The following is a 27,586-nucleotide window of genomic DNA, read 5'->3' on the forward strand; positions in this document are numbered from 1 at the left end:
ACTGACGGAGTTGACAAAATTGTATGCATCTCTGATAAATGAACACATGCATTTTTTTCACTGTTGAAGTGTTGAAACATTTAATTTCCAGTAATTTCCATCTGACTGTTCTGTGAAATACAAACAGTCAGCAGTATGTATTTTTCTCTCCCTCCCTCTCTGCTCCACCTTCTTCTTTTTTTCACTGTTGAAACATTTCATTTCCAGTCATTTTCATCTGACTGTTCTGTGAAATACAAGCAGTAAGCAGTATGTATTTTTCCCTCTCTGCTCGACCCTTCCTCTTTTTTCACTGTCCATTTTCAAGCGCAGGTTATAATGCTTGACATTTTTTGTCTTTCGCTGTCTCTCCCTGTCATTTTGCAGAAGTGCCATCTGCCATTCCATTCGCCATCTCCACTGTCAATCAGTTGTATGGCCTGGTCCCGCCTCCACCAATCACATGCGGCTCCCTTTGAGTGTGTGTGTGACAGACAGACAGAGTTCCCGATGGCCAGTCCGGGCCGCGTCTATTCTTTCCCCAATACATTTCCAGTTCCGCGTGCACGTTCTGCGATCTGATTGGCCACGGACGTTTCTGGTGTGATCTGATTGGCCACTGACGTTTCTGGTCATGTGACATGTGCGCCCAATCGCGTGACGAGCTGTGTCTTTGCCCATTTCCGGGTCTAACAGCCTGCAAACTACCTAACGCCTAGTTTATCACTGGTTAAGCTTAGGCGACTCTTTCGAAGTTGGTTAAGGTTAGAGTTTGGAATCAAGGCTGGTGTTCTATCGCCCTGCTCGAAGACAAACTCTAACCTTAACCAACTTCGAAAGAGTGCCTAAGCTTAACCGGCGAAAGAACTTGCCGTCACACGATTGGGCGCACATGTCACATGACCAGAAACGTCAGTGGCCAATCAGAGCGCAGAAGGCGAACGCGGAACTGGAAATGTATTGGGGAAAGAATTCAGGCGTCCGGGCCTTCGCCATATATGAATGCCAACATGAATCTGAAGGAAATCCTAACATGCAAGGTGTCTAAATGATGTGTTTCTTAACACATCCTGCGCCAAAAACGTCGTACAACGTGTTTCAAGTTCATGCTAATTCTGCCATTCTACGGCGTACGACGTTATTGAGATCATATTTCATTTTTTCGCCATGTTATTCATATTTCCCTCACGGAGCCTGGTCTGATGCAGTGGGACTCGGCACAACTCTGCAACGCTTCAATACTGCCCCCTGGTGGATGATCGGCGAGTTGCCAAACCGGAAATGGCCGAGTCGACCTCGGTGCGTCTCCGAAATGCGTCCGGCACTCACATATTGTTGCGGGACTCTAGCCACACACCGTCGATATGGATCGCTGCCATAACTCAATAATCGACATGATTTGGGGCGTGTATTATTATTATACAAACGGGAAATGGATCGACTCGATTGCCGTCAAATAAATGGGATCTTTTTGCTCCAGTCTCATCGCCCAACGGTAAGAGGACGCTGACGTTACTTTCAGCCTGTTTGTTTATTATTATCCATGCAAACTGCTTTGATCAATATATCACCCATACTACATAAAGCATTTAACGACGATCACAGAATTATAAACGACCTCCCCCCCTGCGTTCATCCGCGCATGATCATAACGTTTAGGATCATGTACAGTTGAAATTTTGAATATAGCGTGTATCGGCACCAAACGGCATTTGATAATCTATATATGCGTTTATGCCTATAACTCACGTTCTATGAATTACTGCAGAAAACGATAAAAACATACTTATATTCTAGACAGTATTTTTGGAAGAATCTATGAATGAAAAAGTTAAACGTTCCTACATCCTGAACGATAGATAATCGATGTTGAATGGGCCATAGTAATGTCAATTTAGCAATACAATTAAAAAAAGTTATAGCCCTGCAAAGAAGGTAAACATCTCCATAGGCTTAGACTGGTGGCAGTGATCAAACATTGATGGATATAAGCATGGCAGGGAATGTGTTAATGGGGAATTTAAATATGAGTACATTTTTGGGATAGGATAACTCTAACCTACATAATTTTGTATTGCAAAATGTCCAAATGTACCCATCCCCTTTCGAAGATTTGAAAAGATATGGGAAATCATTTATAATGACAAAGCCATCATTAGCACTATCCATCATCACACATCGTCACACGTGCAGAGTTCAGGAAGAAATCCTGGACAGTCTGTGTTATACCCTGTATGAATGTTGGCTTTTTCTGAGGATGCTCCCTTTCTCTCATAAACTTATAGGTTAACCCAAAGTCTTTAATTTGTTAACTTTTTAAGAATCGTGCCTGATGACACACTCAGTGATGGTTTTTGGCGCCGTGGGCCAGGAGTTTGTTTGTTTGTCTTCAGATCTCTTCTGAGGATGTGGTGGAATAGCAGGGCCTTTTGGATTTTCTGATTCCTTACTTTGCTTCCTGATAGCATATTCTTTGTTTCCGTGCTTGGAGAGTCCAGTGGTGATCTATTTGTAGCCTTTTTTCAGCACATTATTGTTTTTCTCAGGTTGTTTTGTTGCTTTGTTACATTTGTAATCTTCTCTTTTAAAGTTTGTATTTCTCTTGAATGCCTTTTTCGCGTTTTACTTTGTTTCTGTTCCTGTCAGACTCTCTGCGCTGTCTGGCATTGTTATCTAGAATATCCTGATCTGGGGGGGTGTCTGCCTCCAGCACCGCACCTTCACGGGACCTTTTCTTTCTGCACCTTTTCTGGACCTCTCGCCAATATTTTCTCCGATACCTCTGTGCCCTGGCTGTCTCCCATCTTGTCTATTACTTTTTTGTCTTGAACCCTCTTTTTCCACCCTTGTCTTTCCTGCTCTTGCAAGGCATGTTTGCTCTCTTCGTCACTGTGTAATTTTTCTCTTCTCTTTCATTGGTACTCTCTATTTCTTCTCCTTCGCTCCTCAACTGACGATTTTTGTCTAGCCATGCTTTCCTATAATACAAAAGTCATGAAATGTATTAGAATAAGACTATAAAATCAGGTGTCTATTTACTAAACATGATTGATTGATTGATTGATTGATTGATTGATTGACGTTAAAGCTGCAGTGCGTAGTTTCTACAACTAGATGTTGCAAACATCTTCACACTGGCTTGTGCAGACAATCCATGTTCAGTGGGAGAAAATTCAAGAAGACAGTCATTCCAATAATCCTAGGGTATATTACAACTGATAAGATTGTGACAATTGACTAGCAAATAATTATCCTGTTAATCACTCCATACCATAATGTATTACACTATGGATGGAAAGTCAGAGAAAGGATGATGCAGCAATCTAGACACGCATGAACCAGTCCTATATTAAGAATTATTATAAAGATATTAAGATGAAATATCCACAGTTTACCACTGTGTACATTTGCTCTGATTATCTAAGTAAACAGTATAATAACAAGAATAACTGTTTTCTTCTGTCTTGTATCCCTTCTGGGATATGAAAGGGCAACATGGAACTCCTTCCCTGCTCTATAAGAGGCAAGAGTCACTGTAGATGTTTGGTAGTGAAAACTACACACTGCACCATATTTTACATCAATCAATCAACGTAGACAAGTGATATATTTATATTTATTTATTAACACATGTGCTGGGAAAGTAAAACAATTATTCAATAAGCAGACCACAGCCTGCCCATGCTCTAAAGTCAGAAGTGTATTGTAATGCATGCTATTATATGCATACTTCTGTGCAGATAAAACTCTGAAATAACATTAATCCTTTACCATGTTCAAAAATAGTATAATAATAGCATATTATGAGGTTATTGATGGATTTGTCAACTCCGTCAGCTTACACGTCAACTCCGTCAGACACAAAATCTGATGGAGTTGACGTCTGACAGAGTCGACAAAAGGGCACACATTTACCCTCCAAGCCTGCATTGTACACTACAGCTAGCTAGTTTTTTGGCAGTTGCTAGCTGTCTTAATAATCTCACTGAAACACTTGAATTCAATCCACTATTGTTTTTTAAAAGTATAATAACGGAGAGACGTGTTGACATGGTTCAGCTGTGACCAACGGAATATTGACATTGTTTGTCTAAAATATCAAAAAGTGTAAAACTTACCAGAGCATGTGTGGTAGTGTTGCATTCACCACATTCAGGGGAAGGAAAAGGGGTCCGCAGGGATAGAGCTGGCCATGCTCTAATTTGCCTGATTTAATTAGGTTTATGAAAAGGTCTGACAGAGTTGACATAAACTTGAGGACACAACTGTGATAGGTAGATTTCTATGGACTATATTATTTGAGTTTCATGGCATGCAGTGTTTTATACATGTATAACCCTTATCTTTGATTTGATATGTATGTTTTCACAAGTGGAGGGGTCTTTCAAGCTTTTTTGGGCTGGTCAATAATGTGACCCCTTGCTGAGGACAAGATAATTAACATGGGAGCTTCTAACCACAGATTATACATTTAAACAAATATCCCCCAAAAAACAAATATATGTGCTAAAACATAACATCAGTATACACAATACCTTTAGATGTAACTTTGTGAGTATGTCCATCATTATGAATTTCTTTATTTTTTATATAAATTCGACTTTTCTATGTAGGACATGTTTTGTCCCAACTCTCAAGAATCAGTGATATATATATTCACTCTCCCTCCTCCATCTCTCTCTCTATATATAATATATATTCTCTCTTCCCTCTCTCACTCTCCCTCCTCCCTCTCTCTCTATATATAATATATATTCTCTCTCTTCCCTCTCTCTCTCTCTCTCTCTCTCTCTCTCTCTCTCTCTCTAACATGGCAGCGGAGATACACATACATCTGTCTCAAGACTAGTTCTGCATGTATCAACAAATGTGCATGTTGTTGTGAATTTATGTGTCATTATTACTACCAAATGTCATAATTGTGGAATATTACTATAATGAGCTGTATGTGTATGAACCAAGCATCTCAGTGTAATGTACCTGTACTTTATACGTGACAAATAAACTACTACTACTACTATATATATTATCTCTCTCTTCCCTCCTCCCTCTCTCTCTATATATATATATATATAATATTATCTCCCTCCCTCTCTCTCTATATATATATAATATATATTTTCTCTCTTCCCTCCTCCTCCCTCCCTCTCTCTCCCCAAGGCCTTGCAGAGTAACCTGCGTTACTCCCTGTTGCCTAATCGGCTGATCATTGGGAAGCGTCTGGCCCAGTGTCTGCACCCCGCCCTGCCCAGTGGGGTCCACCTCAAGGCCCTGGAGACCTACGAGGTCATCTTCAAGATCATTGGGACCAAATGGCTCGCCAAGGACCTCTTCATCTACAGGTGGAGTCCAACCCTAACCCTAACCTACAAGTTTCAAGTTCAAGTTTCAAGTTTCTTTATTAGTTGTCATACAGAAATACAGAATACTTTGCATGAAATGCTTCTTTCTGTTTTGCTCCTGAGAGTGTGCTAGATAATAACAAGATAGTATAAAATAAGTATAATATAAGTATAAAATAGAAAGTCAAGAAGTCAAGTACGTAAACAAGTGTAAACAACAAAATTGTTCAGTATACCTAATTACCTATACAGTATGTACAGCTTGTACAAAAATTGTGAGGTATAGCTCTAGGTTACAGATGTGAGACAGGTTACAGAGAGGTGAGACAGGCTAGAGAGAGGTGAGACAAGTTACAGAGAGTTGAGACGGGTTACAGAGAGGTGAGACAGGTTACAGAGAGGTGAGACAGGCTAGAGAGAGGTGAGACAAGTTACAGAGAGGTGAGACAGGTTACAGATAGGTGAGACAGGTTACAGAGAGTTGAGACGGGTTACAGAGAGTTGAGACATGTTACATAGAGGTGAGACAGGTTACATAGAGGTGAGACAGGCTACAGAGAGTTGAGACATGTTACATAGAGGTGAGACAGGTTACAGAGAGGTGAGACAGGCTAGAGAGAGGTGAGACAGGTTACAGAGAGGTGAGACAGGTTACAGAGAGGATACGGGTTACAGAGAGGTGAGACAGGTTACAGAGAGGGGAGACAGGTTACAGAGAGGTGAGACGGGTTACAGAGAGGTGAGACAGGTTATAGAGAGGTGAGACGGGTTACAGAGAGGTGAGACAGGCTAGACAGAGGTGAGACATGTTACAGAGAGGTGAGACATGTTATAGAGAGGTGAGACAGGTTACAGAGAGTTGAGACAGGTTACAGAGAGGTGAGACAAGTTACAGAGAGGTGAGACAGGTTAGAGTGTGGTGAGACAAGTTACAGAGGTGAGACAGGTTACATAGAGGTGAGACATGCTAGTGAGAGGTGAGACAGGTTACATAGAGGTGATACAGGCTAGTGAGAGGTGAGACAGGCTAGCGAGAGGTGAGACAGGTTACAGAGAGGTGAGGCAGGCTAGCGAGAGGTGAGACAGGTTACAGAGGAGTGAGACAGGTCGGAGTGTGGTGAGACAGGTTACATAGATGGGAGACAGGTTACATAGAGGTGAGACAGGTTACAGAGAGGTGAGACAGGATACAGAGAGGTGAGACAGGTTACAGAGAGGTGAGACAGGATACAGAGAGGTGAGACAGGCTAGAGAGAGTTGAGACGGGTTACAGAGAGGTGAGACAAGTTACAGATAGGTGAGACATGTTACAGAGAGGTGAGACAGGTTACAGAGAGGTGAGACAGGTTACAGAGAGTTGAGACAGGTTACAGAGAGGTGAGATAAGTTACAGAGAGGTAAGACAAGTTACAGATATGTGAGACAGGTTACAGAGAGGTGAGACAGGTTACAGAGAGTTGAGACAGGTTACAGAGAGGTGAGACAAGTTACAGAGAGGTGAGACAGGTTAGTGTGGTGAGACAAGTTACAGAGGTGAGACAGGTTACAGAGAGGTGAGACGGGTTACAGAGGAGTGAGACAGGTTACAGAGAGGTGAGACAGGTTACATAGAGGTGAGACAGGTTACATAGAAGTGAGACAGGTTACAGAGAGGTGAGACATGTTACAGAGAGGTGAGACAGGTTACAGAGAGGTGAGACAGGTTACATAGAGGTGAGACAGGTTACAGAGAGATGAGACAGGTTACAGATAGGTGAGACAGGTTACAGAGAGGTGATACAGGTTACAGAGAGATGAGACAGGTTACAGAGGGGTGAGACAGGTTACAGAGAGATGAGACAGGTTACAGAGAGGTGAGACATGTTACAGAGAGGTGAGACAGGTTACAGAGAGGTGAGACATGTTACATAGAGGTGAGACAGGTTACATAGAGGTGAGACAGGTTACAGAGAGATGAGACGGGTTACATATAGGTGAGACAGGTTACAGAGAGGTGATACAGGTTACAGAGAGATGAGACAGGTTACAGAGGGGTGAGACAGGTTACAGAGAGATGAGACAGGTTACAGAGAGGTGAGACATGTTACAGAGAGGTGAGACAGGTTACAGAGAGGTGAGACATGTTACATAGAGGTGAGACAGGTTACATAGAGGTGAGACAGGTTACAGAGAGATGAGACAGGTTACATATAGGTGAGACAGGTTACAGAGAGGTGAGACAGGTTACAGAGAGATGAGACAGGTTACAGAGGGGTGAGACAGGTTACAGAGAGATGAGACAGGTTACAGGCAGGTGTACTTCGGTAGAAAATAGTTCCTATGTGAAGCTGAAGTCTGTGGACCTTTAAGACCAAAGCTGGTTGGTGCTGTTTCAGAACAATGTACCAGTGCAGTCGGTACCAGTGCAGTCGGTACCAGTGCAGTCGGTACCAGTGCAGTCGGTACCAGTGCAGTCGGTACCAGTGCAGTCAGTGCAGTCAGTACCAGTGCAGTCGGTACCAGTGCAGTCAGTACCAGTGCAGTCAGTAGTGCAGTCAGTGCAGTCAGTACCAGTGCAGTCAGTACCAGTGCAGTCGGTACCAGTACAGTCAGTACCAGTACAGTCAGTACCAGTGCAGTCAGTAGTGCAGTCAGTACCAGTGCAGTCAATACCAGTGCAGTCAGTACCAGTGCAGTCGGTACCAGTGCAGTCAGTGCAGTCGGTACCAGTGCAGTCGGTACCAGTGCAGTCGGTACCAGTGCATTCAGTGCAGTCGGTACCAGTGCATTCAGTGCAGTCGGTACCAGTGCAGTCGGTACCAGTGCAGTCAGTACCAGTGCAGTCAATACCAGTGCAGTCGGTACCGGTGCAGTCGGTACTAGTGCAGTCGGTACCAGTGCAGTCAGTGCAGTCGGTACCAGTGCAGTCAGTGCAGTCGGTACCAGTGCAGTCGGTACCAGTGCAGTCAGTACCAGTTCAGTCAATACCAGTGCAGTCGGTACCAGTGCAGTCAGTACCAGTGCAGTCAGTGCAGTCGGTACCAGTGCAGTCAGTGCAGTCGGTACCAGTGCAGTCGGTACCAGTGCAGTCGGTACACCTTTGGAACTGATACAGAGAATACGTCTAAAGTCTGATGCACACGGCGGGCGATTTTTGCCAGGCGACCGACATAATTTGATCGCTTCCATTGTTATGAATGAGAGAACCCACACAGCAGCAGATTTCCGAGTGACGATAGTGCAGCAACTTCTGTCGCCCGGTTAAATAACGCCTCAATCCTATTTTTTTTATGCAGACAGGTGACACAGCAAGGACAATGAGGAAATAACATGACTTCTACTGGTGTATCATTTGTAATATAAATACATTTATCAATTAATTCATTGATCAATAACCTACGTATTATTACCATGCTACTTATGTTAATTATTAATGAACAGGAACAATTTAAATAAATAATGTTAGTTGGATAAGGGATGTCTCCCCTGATGTCCCGGTAACATTACATCCTTGCCGGTTTGGCTTTAGTATTTTTCTGATTTCTGGATAGTCTGGATAGTCTTTACCTTGTTTTTCCTCTTCATGATGATCTCCAATCGTTCACTACATACCGATCAATATTGCCACCTCTCTCACAAACAGTTTGCACGAATATACTCGGTATTGGCAGTCAATGAGTTATTAATGCTGCTGTCATAGCAGTGGTCATAGTAGGCTATCGTAGATCTCTGAGGACATCTTCAGGCCAATTGGTGGTAGTGAACATATAGCTTACTATATTACCTGAACGGTTGTGTGTGGTGTGGGGTGCTAAGCGATTGTCGTTGAGCGACAGCTGATCGCATCGCCAGGCGACGTCGCTCGACCGCCGTGTGCTTTGGACTTAAGAATTCAACTTGGTTCCAGTGCCGTGCCAGTCTCCTTCCATCGAAATATGTTCCTTTCCGGGTTGAACAACTAATGTGATAAACTGATATATAAAGGTCATAATTTGCATTTAAAAATTATAACATTGATCTGTCGTCATACGTATGATCAGTACCACTGTATTTACAAATACAAACGGACTTCCCAAAGGTCAGTGAATTCCACAACCACAACACCAGAGGCCCCGGTAAATGTCCAAACCCCCCCCACCTACCCACCCAACCCCCTCCAATGTACAGTTTCGTCCCCTTCGAATATATTTTTCTTTTAAGATCTCTTTCTCTTAAACAGTACTGCATATTGTGTATTATGTCTTGTATGTCATAAATATCATGATGAATTGAAAATGGGGGACCCTGATGTAAACAAGACGAAAGTCTTTCTCTGGTCTGCATCCCCTTAACAATTGTTTGTATTGAGCCGTACTGTATTGTACCCATTCTGCAATCTGTTAATAAAGTTTTCAATCAATCAAAACTGCCTTAATGGAGAAGCTAACGTATGCCAACTAGCTAGCAAACGCCAGGCATCTTGGCTAACGAGACCATAGATATCTATATAGAACACTAGATAGCTTAAGGCGGAGTCACCAGCGTCACTGAACCGCCGCCATCTTGCCAGGGACAGCCTTGAGTGAGAGTGAGTGAGCTGCACAGACAAAAATACTCATAACTCGCTGAAATATTGACGGATTTACAAACGGGTTGGTTTGCTATAAACATCAAATATGTAGTTATGATACTGCATACTTATAAAAAAAAATTAAGATGTTTTTTTTTTTACAAACCGCTTGAATCATAGCCACGTTAATAATGCTTGTAATAAACCAAACCGTTTGTAAATCCGTCAATATTTCAGCGAGTTATGAGTATTTTTGTCTGTGCAGCTCACTCACTCTCACTCAAGGCTGCCCCTGGCAAGATGGCGGCGGTTCAGTGACGTCGCTCTCCATTGGCCGGCAGCGCGGGCAAGCTATCTAGTGTTCTATATATATATCTATGAACGAGACGTGTACAAGCTGACAAACAAACTATAGCCTACTATGCAGTGGAAGTGGTTGTGTATGTCATGAGCGGAGTGTACATACAATGACGTCACTAGCTTCAGTCTCATCTATCACCCAGGATCTCTAGCTTCATCTATCACCCAGGATCTGTAGCTTCATCGATCACCCAGGATCTGTAGCTTCATCTATCACCCATGATCTGTAGCTTCATCTATCACCCAGGATCTGTAGCTTCATCTATCACCCAGGATCTGTAGCTTCATCTATCACCCAGGATCTGTAGCTTCATCTATCACCCGTGATCTGTAGCTTCATCTATCACCCAGGATCTGTAGCTTCATCTATCACCCAGGATCTGTAGCTTCATATATCACCCAGGATCTGTAGCTTCATCTATCACCCAGGATCTGTAGCTTCATCTGTCACCCAGGATATGTAGCTTCATCTATCACCCACGATCTGTCATCATCCTGCGCATCAGGGACTGGTGTCTGTAGCGTCACGTCGCCAACTTTAATTGAAAATGAATGTGTGAATGTGTGAACAAAGCACAATAGATTCAAGTATTCCTTCCCACTGAACTGGCTGTGTGCAGTAAGACACAATGACCTCTAAGTCTAGTGCTCACCAGATATGTGCTCATCATTGTTCAGGTCAGCATGGGAAAAAAGTATACAAATCAACTAATCAACTAACTAAGTTGTGGTTGACTAAGGTCAAAGCAATTGATTAGTAAACAGATTGACAGGAGTGGGACGGGACCCCCCCCCCCCCCCCCACTGGCACCATACTCTGGCAGGGGTGTCAAACTCATTTTCACAGAGGGCCACATCAGCATTATGGTTGCCCTCAAAGGGCCAAAGACCGTATAAATGTTAATGTAATGTAAAATAAATGTAGCTACTCATTTACATATTGTTACATATGTTGTTTCTGTATTTATTACTTATTCAAGTTACACATATTGCATATGCATTTGCATAGATGTAAAAATATATGTTAGCTTGTTATTTTAACAAAGTATTTTTGTTTATCAGAACTAGGGCTGCAACTAATGACTATTTTGGTAGTCGACTAATCTGTCTTATTTTTTCGATTAGTCGACTAATCGAAAAACAATTATATTGAAACAAATAAAATAAAAAAAATATATAATTTTTCTTTTGCACTACCTATCATTGTGAAAGTGGCTTCTCAGCTCTGGTCCAGCTGAAGACAGAGCAGAGGAACAGATTGGACATTGAGCATGACTTCAGAGTTGCTTTGAGACTTGTCAGGACCAAACAACATCCCCAGTTATCCCATTAGTTCCCCCAAACTTACTGTCAGTCTGTTATGTTAAGCTAAGAAGTCTTCAGCTGGCTGGACCAGAGCTGAGAACCCACTTTCACAAAGATAGGTAGTGCAAAAAAAAAATTATAATAATTTATTTTTATTTGTATGACTAATCGACGCAACAATTCCTCGTCGACGATTTTTTTTAATCGACGTCGTCGATTATGTCGACTAATCGTTGCAGCCCTAATCAGAACCCCATATTACTCCATCAATCAATGATCAACCCATTCAAGTAAATAACAAAGAAGAATATCATCAAATACAAGCTATGACATTAAGTTTGTTCAAAACCTTTTTGTCACAGTCAAGAGGGGCAGAATTAACAACTGTGAGCTGCAAAGAACACGTGGGACAGATGTAGCAGATGTTACAAAAACAAATGGCTGCACACAACTAATGGAAGATAGTTTAATTAACTTTAATTAACAGATTGCAGAATGGGTACAGTACAGTACAGCTCAATACACACAATTGTTAAGGGGATGCAGACCAGAGAAAGACTTTCGTCTTGTTTACATCAGGGTCCCCCATTTTCAATTCATAATGAAATTGCTATTACCGGTATGTGTCTGCATGAACACACAACTGTAACTGTACTCAAAAATAACAAAATAAGGGTTCTCAGTTCACAACTATATTGGTCATGTTTTGGGTGTGACTTGTTTGCGTCCCTACAGCTTCTTATTATGTCACACAGCCAGTTTGCATCTGACAGTTCAGACAATATTTCTTCAACCCTTTGTTACCTATTCCGCCTGGATATTTTTTGTATTTTGGGCTGTAAAATTGTCAAAGAATGTCTGAGGAGTAAGTGCTTTTGGCTTTTTTCCTTTGTTACTTCATCAATACCTCAGATGTTCAACATACATGTATGTGTAAGAATGTGTAATAACTAAGGCTGTCAAAGTTAAAGCTTTATTAACGCATTAACCCACAATTATTTTAACGGCACTATTTTTTAACGCAAGATGAATGTTTAAAAAAATTACTTTTTTTACCAGAGCTCTTGTGGGCCACATCAAATGACGTGGCGGGCCACATTTGGCCCGCGGGCCTTGAGTTTGACACCTATGCTCTATGGTGTATGATTTCTATGCCTTTATTTGTGTAAATACACTTTACAGTGTAAGTGCTGTTGTTACCATCTCTCTGTGCACCAGCTGATCATGTGTGTGGTGTATAGCTTCATGGATGTGTGTGTGTGTGTGTGTGTGTGTGTGTGTGTGTGTGTGTGTGTGTGTGTGTGTGTGTGTGTGTGTGTGTGTGTGTGTGTGTGTGTGTGTGTGTGTGTGTGTGTGTGTGTGTGTGTGTGTGTGTGTGTGTGTGTGTGTGTGTGTGTGTGTGTGTGTGTGTGTGTGTGTGTGTGTGTGTGTGTGTGTGTGTGTGTGTGTGTGTGTGTGTGTGTGTGTGTGTGTGTGTGCGTGTGTGTGTGCGTGTGTGTGTGTGTGTGTGCGCGTGTGCGTGTGTGTCTGTTATAGTTCAGGACTGTTCCCCTTGCTGGGCCACGCGGCCATGGCCGTGAAGCCTGTCCTGTTGACCCTCTACGAGCGGTATTACCTCCCCCTGCAGAGGGCGCTCTTGCCCAGCCTGCAGGCCTTCATCACAGGGCTCCTACCTGGCCTGGAAGAGGGGCTGGAGGTCTATGACAGGTAATACCAAAGATGATCTAATGAGGGAAGATGACACGTTAAAAGATGCACCAATAGGTAGGCGCGGCTGGGTAGCGCAGTGGAGAATGCACTCGCCTACCACTGCAGAGACTCTGGGATCGAATCCAGCTGTCAGCGGTACCTCCGGCTTAGTCAGTCGTCCCTACTAACACAATTGGCAGTTTAGTGGGTGGGAAGCCGGCGGGGTATGTGTCCTGGTTGTTGTAAACTGCGGTTCCTACTGGTCGGTCGGGGCACCTGTTCAGCAGGGAAAGGATCGGGGGGAAATAGCGTGAACCTCTGCACGCGTTACATTCGAGAGTCCTCGCTGTCAGGTGAAAAGAAGCGGCTGGCTGAATCCACATGTATCGGAGGAGGCATGTGGTAGTTCTACACCCTCCCTAGGCCGACAGTGCGACAATGCGCGCAACAACCAGGAAGGGAATTGGCATAACGACTAAATTGGGATGGGAGCAAAAATACAGAAAAAGTCAAATATTTAAATAAATAAAAATTGCACCAATAGGGAGGTGTAGTGGTTACGTCATTGCTCTTTCCGGCCGGTTCACCTCGCAAAATTGCAACGTATTTCCCCATTGCCCATTTCTAAATCGTCTCGTTTAAAACAAATAAAGCATGAACATTTGCATGGTGTACCTTTCTGTGTGTATTCATCCACAATCTATAGCTCAACATGAAAATATTCGCAATTAATCCCAATGATAAATCCCTATACGGGTGGACCTCGCTGGCGGTCCAACGTGACGTCAGACTACACCTCCCTATTGGATGAAAATGCAACGGTTCCCCTCTCAGAAGTGGGCGTGACTTTTACACGAGAGCTACTGTTAACACTGTGAGATCGCTGGACACAAATGTGGTGTGTGTGTGGTGTGTGGTGTGTGTGTGTGTGTGTGTGTGTGTGCGCGCACACGCTCATAATCCTTCTCCCGTCTCCAGGACTGATGCTCTGCTGCTGAAGCTGTCAGTGCTGGTCACCTCTCTGTAACCTGTCTCACCCCTCTGTAACCTGTCTCACCTCTATGTAACCTGTCTCACCCCTCTGTAACCTGTCTCACCTCGCTGTAACCTGGCTCACCCCTCTGTAACCTGTCTCACCTCTCTGTAACCTGTCTCACCCCTCTGTAACCTGTCTCACCTCTCTGTAACATGTCTCACCTCTGTAACATGCCTCACCTCTCTGTAACCTGTCTCACCTCTCTGTAACCTGTCTCACCCGGTTGTAACCTGTATCACCTCTCTGTAACCTGTCTCACCCCTCTGTAACCTGGCTCACCCCTCTGTAACCTGTCTCACCTCTCTGTAACCTGTCTCACCCCTCTGTAACCTGTCTCACCTCTCTGTAACCTAACCTGTCTCACCTCTCTGGGGCTTAATAAATCCACCATAGCCCGTCTACAACTGCCCCAAAACGCTGCCGCTAGACTGCTCACAGGTACCCGGAAGAGAGCTCACATCACCCCTGTACTTGCCTCCCTCCACTGGCTCCCGGTGCGCTTTAGAATAGACTTCAAGGTCCTCTTATTGGTTTACAAAGCCCTTAATGGTAAGGCCCCTGCTTACCTAGCAGACCTCCTCGCCCCTATACCAACGCCCCTCAGATCGTCTGACAAGGGTCTCTTAACCACCCCTGACCTCTGGAACAGCATCCCCATGTCCATCAAATCTGCCCTCTCCATAGAGTCTTTTAAATCGAAACTCAAAACCCACCTATACCGCCTGGCCTTCCCTGACTAACTTTTACTCTTGCCTTGCTTGTTGACGTGTTCTGTTTTCCTTTGTCTATCCGTTGGTTGTCATGTCTAAATGTGCTATATACATTTGATTGATTGATCTCTAACCTGGCTTACCCCTCTGTAACCTGTCTCACCTCTCTGTAACCTGGCTTACCCCTCTGTAACCTGTCTCACCTCCCTGTAACCTGTCTCACATCTGTAACCTGTCTCACCTATCTAACATGTCTCACCCCTCTGTAACCTGTCTCACCTCTCTGTAACCTGTCTCACCCCTCTGTAACCTCTCACCTATCTGTAACCTGTCTCACCCCTCTGTAACCTGTCTCACCTCTATGTACCCTGTCTCACCCCTATATAACCTGTATCACCCTCTGTAACCTGTCTCACCCCCTGTAACCTGTCTCACCTCTCTGTAACCTGTATCACCTCCCTGCAACCTGCCTCACCTCTCTGTAACCTGTCTCACCTCTCTCTAACATGTATCACCTCCCTGTAACCTGTCTCACCTCTCTAACATGTCTCACCTCCCTGTAACCTGTCTCACCTCTCTGTAACCTGTCTCACCTCTCTGTAACATGTCTCCCCTCTCTAACATGTCTCACCTCCCTGTAACATGGCTCACCTCCCTGTAACCTGTCTCACCTCTCTGTAACATGTATCACCTCCCTGTAACATGTCTCACCTCTCTGTAACATGTCTCACCTCCCTGTAACCCGTCTCACCTCTCTGTAACATGTATCACCTCCCTGTAACATGTCTCACCTCTCTGTAACATGTCTCACCTCTCTGTAACCTGTCTCACCTCTCTCTAACATGTCTCACCTCCCTGTAACCTGTATCACCTCTCTGTAACATGTATCACCTCCCTGTAACATGTCTCACCTCTCTGTAACCTGTCTCACCTCCCTGTAACATGTCTCACCTCTCTGTAACATGTCTCACCTCTCTGTAACCTGTCTCACCTCTCTCTAACATGTCTCACCTCCCTGTAACCTGTCTCACCTCTCTAACATGTCTCACCTCCCTGTAACCTGTCTCACCTCTGTAACATGTATCACCTCCCTGTAACATGTCTCACCTCTCTAACATGTCTCACCTCTCTAACATGTCTCACCTCTCTAACATGTCTCACCTCTCTTTAACATGTCTCACCTGTCTGTAACATGTATCACCTCCCTGTAACATGTCTCACCTCTCTAACATGTCTCACCTCTCTGTAACATGTCTCACCTCCCTGTAACATGTCTCACCTCTCTAACATGTCTCACCTCTCTGTAACATGTCTCACCTGTCTGTAACATGTATCACCCCTCTAACATGTCTCACCTCTCTAACATGTCTCACCCCTCAGGACTGATGCCTTGCTCCTGAAGCTCTCGGTGCAGGTGGGTCAGCAGGTGTTCTACGGTGCTCTGTGGGGCAGCGTGCTGGTCTCCCCTCTGGTCAGACTCCCTGCTTCGCTCTTCATAGTCACTCACTTTGACCGCATGACCTCCCCCTGTCAACAGACACACATGCTGGGCTACGACAACCGGCTGGTGGTGAGTGTGTCTGTGTCTGTGTGTGTCTGTGGGTGTGTGTCTGTCTGTGTGTGGGTGTGTGGTTAAACTTATAAGTTAAGGTATATATATATATATAGATAGATATATTATTAATTATTATTAAGATCTGTAACTTGTCTCGCCTCTGTAACATGTCTCACCTCTCTGTAACATGTCTCACCCCTCTGTAACATGTCTCACCTCTCTGTAACATGTCTCACCTCTCTGTAACATGTCTCACCCCTCTGTAACATGTCTCACCTCTCTGTAACCTGTCTCACCCCTCTGTAACCTGCATTACCTCTCTGTAACCTGTCTCACCTCTGTAACCTGTCTCACCTCTCTGTAACCTGTCTCACCGCTCTGTAACCTGTCTCACCTCTCCCCAGGTGAAGGCCATGTGTCTGTCTCTTCAGGACTCTAATGTTCTGGTCCAGAGGAACCTGCTGGAGATCCTGCTCTACTTCTTCCCCTTCGCTACCTGCCTGGTGAGACACGCACGCACGCGCACACATACACACACACACACACACACACACACACACACACACACACACACACACACACACACACACACACACACACACACACACAGCGCCAATCGCGTTACTCCTAACAATCGCGCCAGCAGGCTGTTACCCTAACCTTAACCAACTAGCCCTAACTCTAACCTTAACCAACTAACCCTAACCAACTAACCCTAACCCTAACCTTGGCTGCATAGGTCTTGGTAAAATGGCTTTGAGCTGGTTTAAAAACTATCTATCTGAAAGAACTCAGATGTGTGTTTCAGTAGAAGATTATACCTCAGCTGCTCTTACTGTAAACAAAGGTGTTCCACAAGGTTCTGTCTTATTCTCCATCTTTATAAATGAACTAGGAAATGGGATAAACCCAGCACGTTTTAATTTATACGCAGATGATACAGTTGTTTACACAGTGGCTTCCTCTTTAACTCAGGCCATAGAGCTTCTACAGGATGCTTTTAATCCACTGCAACACTCCTTGCTAAGGCTAAGACTGGTCCTTAATGCAAAAAAGACCAAGTACATGACCTTCTCTCGCTCTCGAGCTAATACAGCTGTCCCTCCGATTCTGACACTGGAAGGGACATGTCTTGACAAAGTAGCATGCTATAAATATCGTGATGTCATCTGGTACCGGACCGCATGGGTGGAAGAGGTTAAAAACGTACGTAAGAACTAACTTAAGAAAGAGCCCTGCCAGATTCCTGAATGCGTGAAAATGTGTTCTCAGCTGTGCGTGTTCTCATACACCTGCGATATGCCCATCCTGTCTCCTAGCTCCCCCTGGAATTTCCCAGAGGCTAAAAAGCCCAAGGTGGACAGTACCTGGACATGTGGTGGCACAGGGTTTGAGTATCTGGTCCGGCTCCTCAGTGCTGGCTCCAGTGTATTGCACAGCTCCATTAGCGAAGATCTTTGTAGCCTGAAGCGTGATTGATACATGATTGATGTTCAACTCCAGGTTTTATTTGCCCAGTGGAATGTTTCTCCACTGACTCTTACAATGTGTACACTAAGCAAGGTAAAAATATTGTCATTTATTATTTTTTGTATTTTATTTTTTTATTCTTTTTTAAAACAAACATATAAACAAACATGACAACACACGATAAGATATACAAGCATTAATTGTCAGGGCACATCCAATGAGATCACATTTTGGTTAGTTGTTTTATATAAGATATACCCATAATACCTGTTATCTAAAAAAAAACCCTACATACGTATGCTCAGCTCGAAACCCCCCCTCCCGGACCCCACCTTGAGAAGTACCTCCACTATCCCTCGCACCTAACCAGACACTACCATTATAAGCTAGCTTTTATTCTCTCCACCACTTCTAACCACATTGACATTTTGGATTCATTGAGACCCAGAATTCTTGCTGTAGATATTTCATGGTAAATTACATCGAGATATGTAAGAAACCAAACTTTACGGCACATTTTTTCCGGTTGAAACCAGCGTGATGCGATCAGCTTTTTGGCTACTGTGATACCCGATAAAACCAATCTCTTTAGCTGTGGGTTCACTGCAAACTCAAAAACATCATTCAACAGCAATACCGAGGGGTGTACAGGTATATTCCAAGATACGAGTTTTGATATTTGTTGGGTCACATCTTTCCAGAATGCCTTAACTGGTGAGCAGTCCCAATACATGTGCATAAATGTCCCTTCGTCCCCATTTGTACATTGGGTGCATTTGGAATCTTGTTTGAGCCCCATTCGGCACAGTCTTATAGGAGTCAAGTATGTCCTGTGAATATAGTTAAGATTGATTTGTTGATGATCCGGGTTCCTTGATGTAAGTCGGACATTTGCCCAGGCTCCTTGCCAATCAAAGTCATTTTCCAGGTCTGGTATATCCCTCCTCCAGACAGAGTCAAGTTGGAGGGTTTCATACGAGGACGTTAGTAATTGATGATAAAATTCTGAAACAAAACCTCTCGATGTCTCTCTTGAGTAGAAGAATTTGTGGTATCTGTGGTGTTCAATTGGTCTGTCTAATGGAACACCGTGAGACTTCAAACATAGCTCTAACTGTTTGTGAAAAAGCCATGTGGACTTGGTGAGATTAAATTTTTTGCGTATTTCTTTATCACTACAAAAACCCTGTTTGTTAAAAATATCCCCTAATGAGTGTATGCCTTGCTTTTCCCATATAGGGAATCTTATAGGTCGTTTTCCAATTAAGAGAGCATTGTTATTGAATAAGGGAGTATGGTTGTGCCATTCTTGTGGGTTAGGATTTTTTTTTTGTGATTCACGCCATATCCGGATCGCATGAGTAATTATGGGGCCAAATTTTCGTTCACAGTGCTTGATTGGTAGTTTAGTGTGTGCTATGTCCTTCAGTCTATGTGGGGCTACTATGTTTTCTTCTATTTTCCTCCAAGATGCTAATGCTTGGGAGTCAAACCATGTTGTCAATGGACTTAATGAGTACGCCTTAAAATATAGGAAAAAATCTGGAAATGCCATGCCACCATCTGCTTTTGTCATTTATTATATATATATTTTTTTATCTACTTTTTCTATTTTTCTCCCATCCCAATTTCATATTGTCCAATTCTACCCTCCCCTGTCTCGAACGCTGTTTGGCCATGCCTCCCACAGGCCGGCTGCAATGTGGACGAAGCCTTGCATCACGTGTCCCCTCCGGTACACGAGGAGGCAGCCGTCGCATCTTTTCACCTGCACAGCGCGATCTCTCAGCGGCGAGGGTCTGCGTGGGAGGGTCACGCCGCCCCCGTTGCTTCCTGATTCTGCTGCGCAGGCGCACCAACCGACCTGTAGGAGTCGCTCTCCACAACGTCCGATCCCCACCCACCAGCTTCCCACCCCTAACACTGCCAATTGCGTTAGTATGAACGACCAGCCAAGCTGGTAGCAATGTCGAGAGCTGGGCTCGAACCCAGCATCTCCTGCATTAGTGGCGAGCGCCTTGCCCACTGCGCCACTTAGCCGCCCATATTTATTATTATTATAATTATTTAAATCCAAGGAGGTCTGTAGAATCGATGTGAACACAATCACCAAAGATTTCTCACAAGTTAAGCCCGTAAGAACACGTGCGCACATCAATCTGGCCTATCTATGACTACTTTTCAGCGTTTTTAAATCCTGTTCTTAGCTAAGAACAAATCCCAGATAGGAAACCGTTCACGAATGCCAGAATTGGCTTCAGAACTTCATAAGTGGAGTTAAGAAGAAATGTCTTCGTAACTTTTTGGTAAGTGCGTTCGTGAATGAGGTCCATTGAGCTGTGACAGAACAAGTGACACATGAAACTACAGGTTCATACCTTCAAAATAAGCCATCACTTGTACAAATCGGGCGGATAATTTTCAATCTGTTTTATGATTGAAAATTATAGACCAATTATAGACCAGTATCCTTGTTGCCTCAGTTCTCAAATATTCTTGAAAAGCTATATGATGAAAGACTGGACAATTTCATTGAAAAACTAAATATTCTTATGGAAAGTCAATATGGTTTTAGATCTGCTAGATCCACCTCCATGACATTGATGGAACTAGTCGGAAGAAATAATGATGTATAGAGAGAAAGAAATATGCACTAGGAATATCCATTGATAAACAAAATAAATAAGAAGCTTTTGACACAATTGATCACGAAATTTTACTTTGGAAAATGGAAAGGTATGGTGTCAGAGGGGTACGCCTTGACTGGTTAAGAGGCTACATTAGCAATAGACAACAATTTGTTCAGATGGGTCAGCACAAGTCAGGCTGCTAAAATATTATCTGTGGAGTCCCTCAAGGGTCAGTTTTAGGACCCAAATGATTTATCTTATACATCAACGATATCTGCAAAGTGTCTAAAATACTGAAATTTGTTGTCTTCACGGATGATACAAATATCTTATGCTCTGGGGTTGACCTGCAACAGCTATTAGAGGTAGCCAATAGCCAAGGTAGAATTGTCCAAATTAAAATGTTGGTTCGATGACAATAAGTTATCACTGAATCTGAGAAAAACCAAAGTAATGCTTAATTAATTTATTTGGAAATGTTAAAATTGATTGAGTGTATGAGATCAAGTTTCTGGGCATCATAGTGGACCACAAGCTCTGCTGGAAACCCCACATAGGATACTTGTGCTCAAAGATATCCAGAAGTGTTGGAATATTGGGTAAAACAAGACCGTTTTGAACGAGAGGGCACTTTACACATTGTACTGCACACTTATTGTACCTTACATGTCATAGTGTATTGACATTTGGGGAAACTCCTACAAAACCAACCTACAAAAGTTCTGCACGTTACAGAAAAGAGCGATAAGGATAGTCCCATTATGCCGGTTATCGAGATCACACTAACCTTCTGTTTTTAAAGAATCAAGCTTTGAAATTAACTGACCTTGGTTCAAAACAGCGCAAATTATGTTTAAAATAATGCTGTCAAGTGATTAAAAAAATGTATCTAATTAATTACATGATTTGTAATTAATCTAATTAATCACATTTTAATCGCATAACCATTTTAGGCCTGATATTCTGTGTGTCCGGATGGCAGAATTCAGTACTGTATCTACAAAACCTTCTGTTTAATCATCTTCCCTTTATTCATTTGCTTAGATTTTTCAGGTCTGGTCAATTTTAGCATGGTGTTATTCACAGTGAAAGATAAAAAAAAATGAAAAATAATTTAATTGATATTCTCATTTGGTTCATTACAATTTACTCAATCCTAGTAACAGACACAATATTTCTGACACTGGGAATACATTCCCTGAGATCCATGTAATGAATGAGATAAAAAATATATATATAATAATAATAATAATAAAAAGTTGAAGTTAATTTTCATAACGCGATAATTTGCTGTAATCAATAATACAGTGCCTATTAACACATTGTGCGCCATAAACGGCGTAAGTCGTTATTGCCCGCCATGTGTTGAACGCCAACAACTGCGTAAATCGTTTTTGGGATCAATATTTCATTTTTTCGCCATGGCATTCATAATTCATCCAGCCTCCCTCCGAACTGCAGCGGCACCCTGTCTGAGATTGCAACGCCTCAATACCACCGCCTGGTGGATGGTCGGGCGAGTTACACTCACGCCAAACCGGAAGTGGCGATCGGTGCATCGAGGAAATTCCTCCGGCAGAGATATCTTGTAGCGTGGATCAATATACACACTCGGGTGCATTTGGATCGCTTTCGAAACGCAATAATCTATATGATTTCGGCGTTTATTGCGCCATACAAACCGGAAATGGATCTAGGAGATCGACGTCAAATAATTGGGATCTTTTTCCTCCAGTCTCATCGGCGAACGGTAAGAGGACACTCTTACAAAGGAGAATATGAATTATGATTTTTCTTTGCATCTTTGACAGTGAATAACACCATGCTAAAAATGACCAGACATGAAAAACTGCCACTGATCTCGTTCAGTACCTTCTTGAGATCATGTGTACAAAAAATATAAGGAAATGAATAAAGGGAAGATGATTAAACAGAAGGTTTTGTAGATACAGTACTGAGTTCTCCCATCCGGACCAATGCAATTTGAAATATTATATAATATAGAATAGCAGGCTTATAAATGACCTTATTATAGCCAATTCGCACATTGGCTATAGTAATGTTTTAAGTCAAGCCTGATGTTGCCTTGCACAGAAGAATGATCCCAGTCTCTTCCACACAGTGATGCATACAGTTTATTAATTGAACAATGGGTATTTACATTTAGTTATTTAGATTACTCTTTTATCCAAAGCGACTTACAAGTTCTGTACGACAAGTCATCAGGAAAGGCACTACTCTATCAGCTGAGTAACAATGTTCATCAAAGTGTTGAGTGCTATAGTGTAGGTTAGTATATTGGGACAAGTGCAGTAAGGTTAGTTAGGGTTAGATCTTTTTTTTTCTCTTTTCAGATAATGGGATCGGTACTCGGTATCGGCCGATACCCAAAGCCAGGTATCGGGACTGAAAAAGTCGGATCTGTGCATCCCTAGCCGAGTCACATTGTGCAAGAGACTAGACGTGCCGAGTCACATAGTGCAAGAGACTAGACGTGCCGAGTCACATAGTGCAAGAGACTAGACGTGCCGAGTCACAGTGCAAGAGACTAGACGTGCCGAGTCACATAGTGCAAGAGACTAGACGTGCCGAGTCACATAGTGCAAGAGACTAGACGTGCCGAGTCACAGTGCAAGAGACTAGACGTGCCGAGTCACATAGTGCAAGAGACTAGACGTGCCGAGTCACATAGTGCAAGAGACTAGATGTGCCGAGTCACATAGTGCAAGAGACTAGACGTGCCGAGTCACAGTGCAAGAGACTAGACGTGCCGAGTCACATAGTGCAAGAGACTAGACGTGCCGAGTCACATAGTGCAAGAGACTAGACGTGCCGAGTCACAGTGCAAGAGACTAGACATGCCGAGTCACATAGTGCAAGAGACTAGACGTGCCGAGTCACATCACCCATCCACTCACACATTCACACACAGATGGCGGAGACAACCATGCAAGGTGCCGACCTGCTCATCGGGAGCAGTTAGGGTTAGCAGTTCGAACCGGTAACCTCCGGATTACCAGACGACTGCTCCACCTCCTGAGTCACTTGCCCCGTTCAATTTAGGACCTGAGAACGATCCTTCAAGTTCAAGACCGTGTACAGGATCTCCTCTTTCTTCCATCAAGAGATTTAGTGAAATTATCTGAATGTGAACACTCTTTGTGTCTCTTCTCTCTCTTGTCTCTGCCTCCAGGACCCTGAACAGGATGTGAACTCTGACCCTGAACAGGATGTGAACTCTTCTCTCTCTTGTCTCTGCCTCCAGGACCCTGAACAGGCCTGTATCCCCATGACAACAGAAAACATTATCACTGTGGCGTCGGCAGCGTCCCTCACCCTCCTGCGCCGAGACATGTCTCTCAACAGACGCCTCTATGCCTGGCTGCTAGGTACTGTCTCACTCCTCTGTAACCTGTCTCACCGCTCTGTAACCTGTCTCATCCCTCTGTAACCTGCTCCTAGGTACTGGCCTGTAACCTGTCTCACCCCTCTGTAACCCGTCTCACCCCTCTGTAACCTGTCTCACTCCTCTGTAACCCGTCTCACCCCTCTGTAACCTGTCTCATCCCTCTGTAACCTGCTCCTAGGTACTGGCCTGTAACCTGTCTCACCCCTCTGTAACCCGTCTCACCCCTCTGTAACCTGTCTCACCCCTCTGTAACCCGTCTCATCCCTCTGTAACCTGCTCCTAGGTACTGGTCTGTAACCTGTCTCACCCCTCTGTAACCTGTCTCACCTCTCTGTAACCTGTCTCACCTCTCTGTAACCTGCTCCTAGGTACTGGTCTGTAACCTGTCTCACCCCTCTGTAACCCGTCTCATCCCTCTGTAACCTGCTCCTAGGTACTGGCCTGTAACCTGTCTCACCCCTCTGTAACCTGTCTCACCTCTCTGTAACCTGTCTCACCTCTCTGTAACCCGTCTCACCCCTCTGTAACCCGTCTCATCCCTCTGTAACCTGCTCCTAGGTACTGGTCTGTAACCTGTCTCACCCCTCTGTAACCTGTCTCACCCATCTGTAACCTGTCTCACCTCTCTAACCTGTCTCACCTCTCTGTAACCTGTCTCATACCTCTGTAACCTGCTCCTAGGTACTGGTCTGTAACCTGTCTCACCCCTCTGTAACCTGTCTCACCCATCTGTAACCTGTCTCACCTCTCTGTAACCTGTCTCACCTCTCTGTAACCTGTCTCACCTCTGTAACCTGTCTCACCTCGCTGTAACCTGGCTCACCTCTCTGTAACCTGTCTCACCCCTATATAACCTGTCTCACCTCTATAACCTGGCTCACCCTATGTAACCTGTCTCACCTCTATAACCTGTCTCACCCTATGTAACCTGTCTCACCTCTATAACCTGTCTCACCCTCTATAACCTGTCTCACCTCTCTATAACCTGTCTCACCTCTATGTAACCTGTCTCACCCCATCTGTAACCTGTCTCACCCCTCTGTAACCTGGCTCACCTCTCTGTAACCTGTCTCACCCCTATATAACCTGTCTCACCTCTCTATAACCTGGCTCACCCTATGTAACCTGTCTCACCTCTATAACCTGTATCACCTCTATAACCTGTCTCACCCTCTGTAACCTGTCTCACCCTCTATAACCTGTCTCACCCTCTGCAACCTGTCTCACCCCTCTTTAACCTGCTCCTAGGTACTGGTATCACCCCTCTGTAACCTGTCTCACCCCTCTGTAACCTGGCTCACCCCTATGTAACCTGGCTCACCCCTCTGTAACCTGTCTCACCTCTGTAACCTGGCTCACCCCTATGTAACCTGGCTCACCCCTCTGTAACCTGTCTCACCTCTCTGTAACCTGTCGCACCCCTCTGTAACCTGTCGCACCTCTCTGTAACCTGTCTCACCCCTCTGTAACCTGGCTCACCTCTCTGTAACCTGATCACATCTGTAACCTGTCTCACTTATCTGTAACCTGATCACCTCTCTGTAACCTGTCTCACCTCTATGTAAACTGATCACCTCTCTGGAACCTGTCTCACCTCTGGAACCTGTCTCACCCCTCTGTAACCTGCTCCTAGGTACTAGTCTCACCCCTCTGGAACCTGTCTCACCCCTCTGTAACCTGTCTCACCTCTATGTAACCTGATCACCTCTCTGGAACCTGTCTCACCTCTGGAACCTGTCTCACCCCTCTGTAACCTGCTCCTAGGTACTAGTCTCACCCATCTGGAACCTGTCTCACCCCTCTGGAACCTGTCTCACCTCTCTGTAACCTGTCTCACCTCTCTGTAACCTGGCTCCTAGGTACTGGTCTCACCCCTCTGTAACCTGTCTCACCCCTCTGTAACCTGGCTCACCTCTCTGTAACCTGATCACATCTGTAACCTGATCACATCTGTAACCTGTCTCACTTATCTGTAACCTGATCACCTCTCTGTAACCTGTCTCACCTCTATGTAACCTGATCACCTCTCTGGAACCTGTCTCACCTCTGGAACCTGTCTCACCCATCTGTAACCTGCTCCTAGGTACTAGTCTCACCCCTCTGTAACCTGTCTCACCCCTCTGTAACCTGTCTCACCTCTCTGTAACCTGTCTCACCTCTCTGTAACCTGGCTCCTAGGTACTGGTCTCACCCCTCTGTAACCTGTCTCACCCCTCTGTAACCTGGCTCACCTCTCTGTAACCTGATCACATCTGTAACCTGATCACATCTGTAACCTGTCTCACTTATCTGTAACCTGATCACCTCTCTGTAACCTGTCTCACCTCTATGTAACCTGATCACCTCTCTGGAACCTGTCTCACCCATCTGTAACCTGCTCCTAGGTACTAGTCTCACCCCTCTGTAACCTGTCTCACCCCTCTGGAACCTGTCTCACCTCTGGAACCTGTCTCACCCATCTGTAACCTGCTCCTAGGTACTAGTCTCACCCCTCTGTAACCTGTCTCACCCCTCTGTAACCTGTCTCACCTCTCTGTAACCTGTCTCACTCCCTGTAACCTGCTCCTAGGTACTGGTCTCACCCCTCTCTACGACTGCTCTTCAGCGCTCCTAAATCCTGCTCTTAGTTAGGACCGAATCCAGGACAAGGGACCGTTGGTGAATCCCAAAATCTAGGACAAAATTTTGTCTGATCTTTTGTCTTAAGTCTGTTGGTGAATGAGACCCAATATCTTTGTGTTTCCAGCTACAGATGTTATGTTTGTGTGTTTCCAGCTACAGATGTTATGTTTGTGTGTTTCCAGAATCCAGCTACAGATGTTATGTTTGTGTGTTTCCAGCTACAGATGTTATGTTTGTGTGTTTCCAGCTACAGATGTTATGTTTGTGTGTTTCCAGCTACAGATGTTATGTTTGTGTGTTTCCAGGTACAGATATAAAGGGAGGCATGGTGGCTCCTCATCCTACACTCTCAGCCACCCTGGAGGACCACACGGCCTTCTACTTCCAGACCTACTCCAGGGACTTCCTCATACAGGTCTCAGACACACACAGACACAGACACACACCTATACATACATATATATACTAGTGCTGTCAATCGATTAAAATATTTAATCGCGATTAATCGCATGATTGTCCATAGTTAACTCGCGATTAATCTCAAATTAATCGCATTTATTTTTAAATTTGTTATCTACCTTGACACTTTGAGTGCCAGTGACGCTTTATGTCGTTAGTTCATGCCGACCGTTGAATGCCAGCAACGCTGTATAGCGTTTGTTTGTCTTTTTTTTTTTATTATTAGCGATTTTAATTCATATTTCATCAATCGAGTCTCACGCTAGTGCAGCAACCTCTCTCTGAGCTCCATTGGGAAAATACCACCCCCTATCGTCTCTCCCCATTGGATTAGACTAATTTCCTCATTTTACTTTTCCGGCAAGCCATCTGAAGAGATCGAAGTGATTGCCGAGCCGGAAAACAGTGTGGAATACATATTTATAGTACCCAGCGCTGAATCAATAAACGCGATCGATTTTTGGAATGGCGATCAGGAATTGGAATAATCTT

The 27,586-nt window shown here is 44.2% G+C and overlaps 1 protein-coding gene across 1 annotated transcript in view; it reads left to right on the forward strand.

Annotated features, from left to right (window-relative positions):
- dop1b (DOP1 leucine zipper like protein B) overlaps positions 1–27,586 on the forward strand; it is a 272,141-nt gene that overhangs the window by 35,715 nt on the left and 208,840 nt on the right. The window contains exons 3-8 of the mRNA XM_084320857.1: positions 5,140–5,321; positions 13,051–13,221; positions 16,330–16,519; positions 16,909–17,007; positions 23,870–23,993; positions 26,941–27,050. Of these exons, the coding sequence (XP_084176983.1) occupies positions 5,140–5,321; positions 13,051–13,221; positions 16,330–16,519; positions 16,909–17,007; positions 23,870–23,993; positions 26,941–27,050 (876 nt within the window). The remainder of the gene's footprint in view (positions 1–5,139; positions 5,322–13,050; positions 13,222–16,329; positions 16,520–16,908; positions 17,008–23,869; positions 23,994–26,940; positions 27,051–27,586) is intronic.

Source organism: Notolepis coatsorum (genome assembly GCF_963971535.1).
Source record: "Notolepis coatsorum genome assembly, chromosome: 8".
NCBI lineage: Eukaryota > Metazoa > Chordata > Actinopteri > Aulopiformes > Paralepididae > Notolepis > Notolepis coatsorum.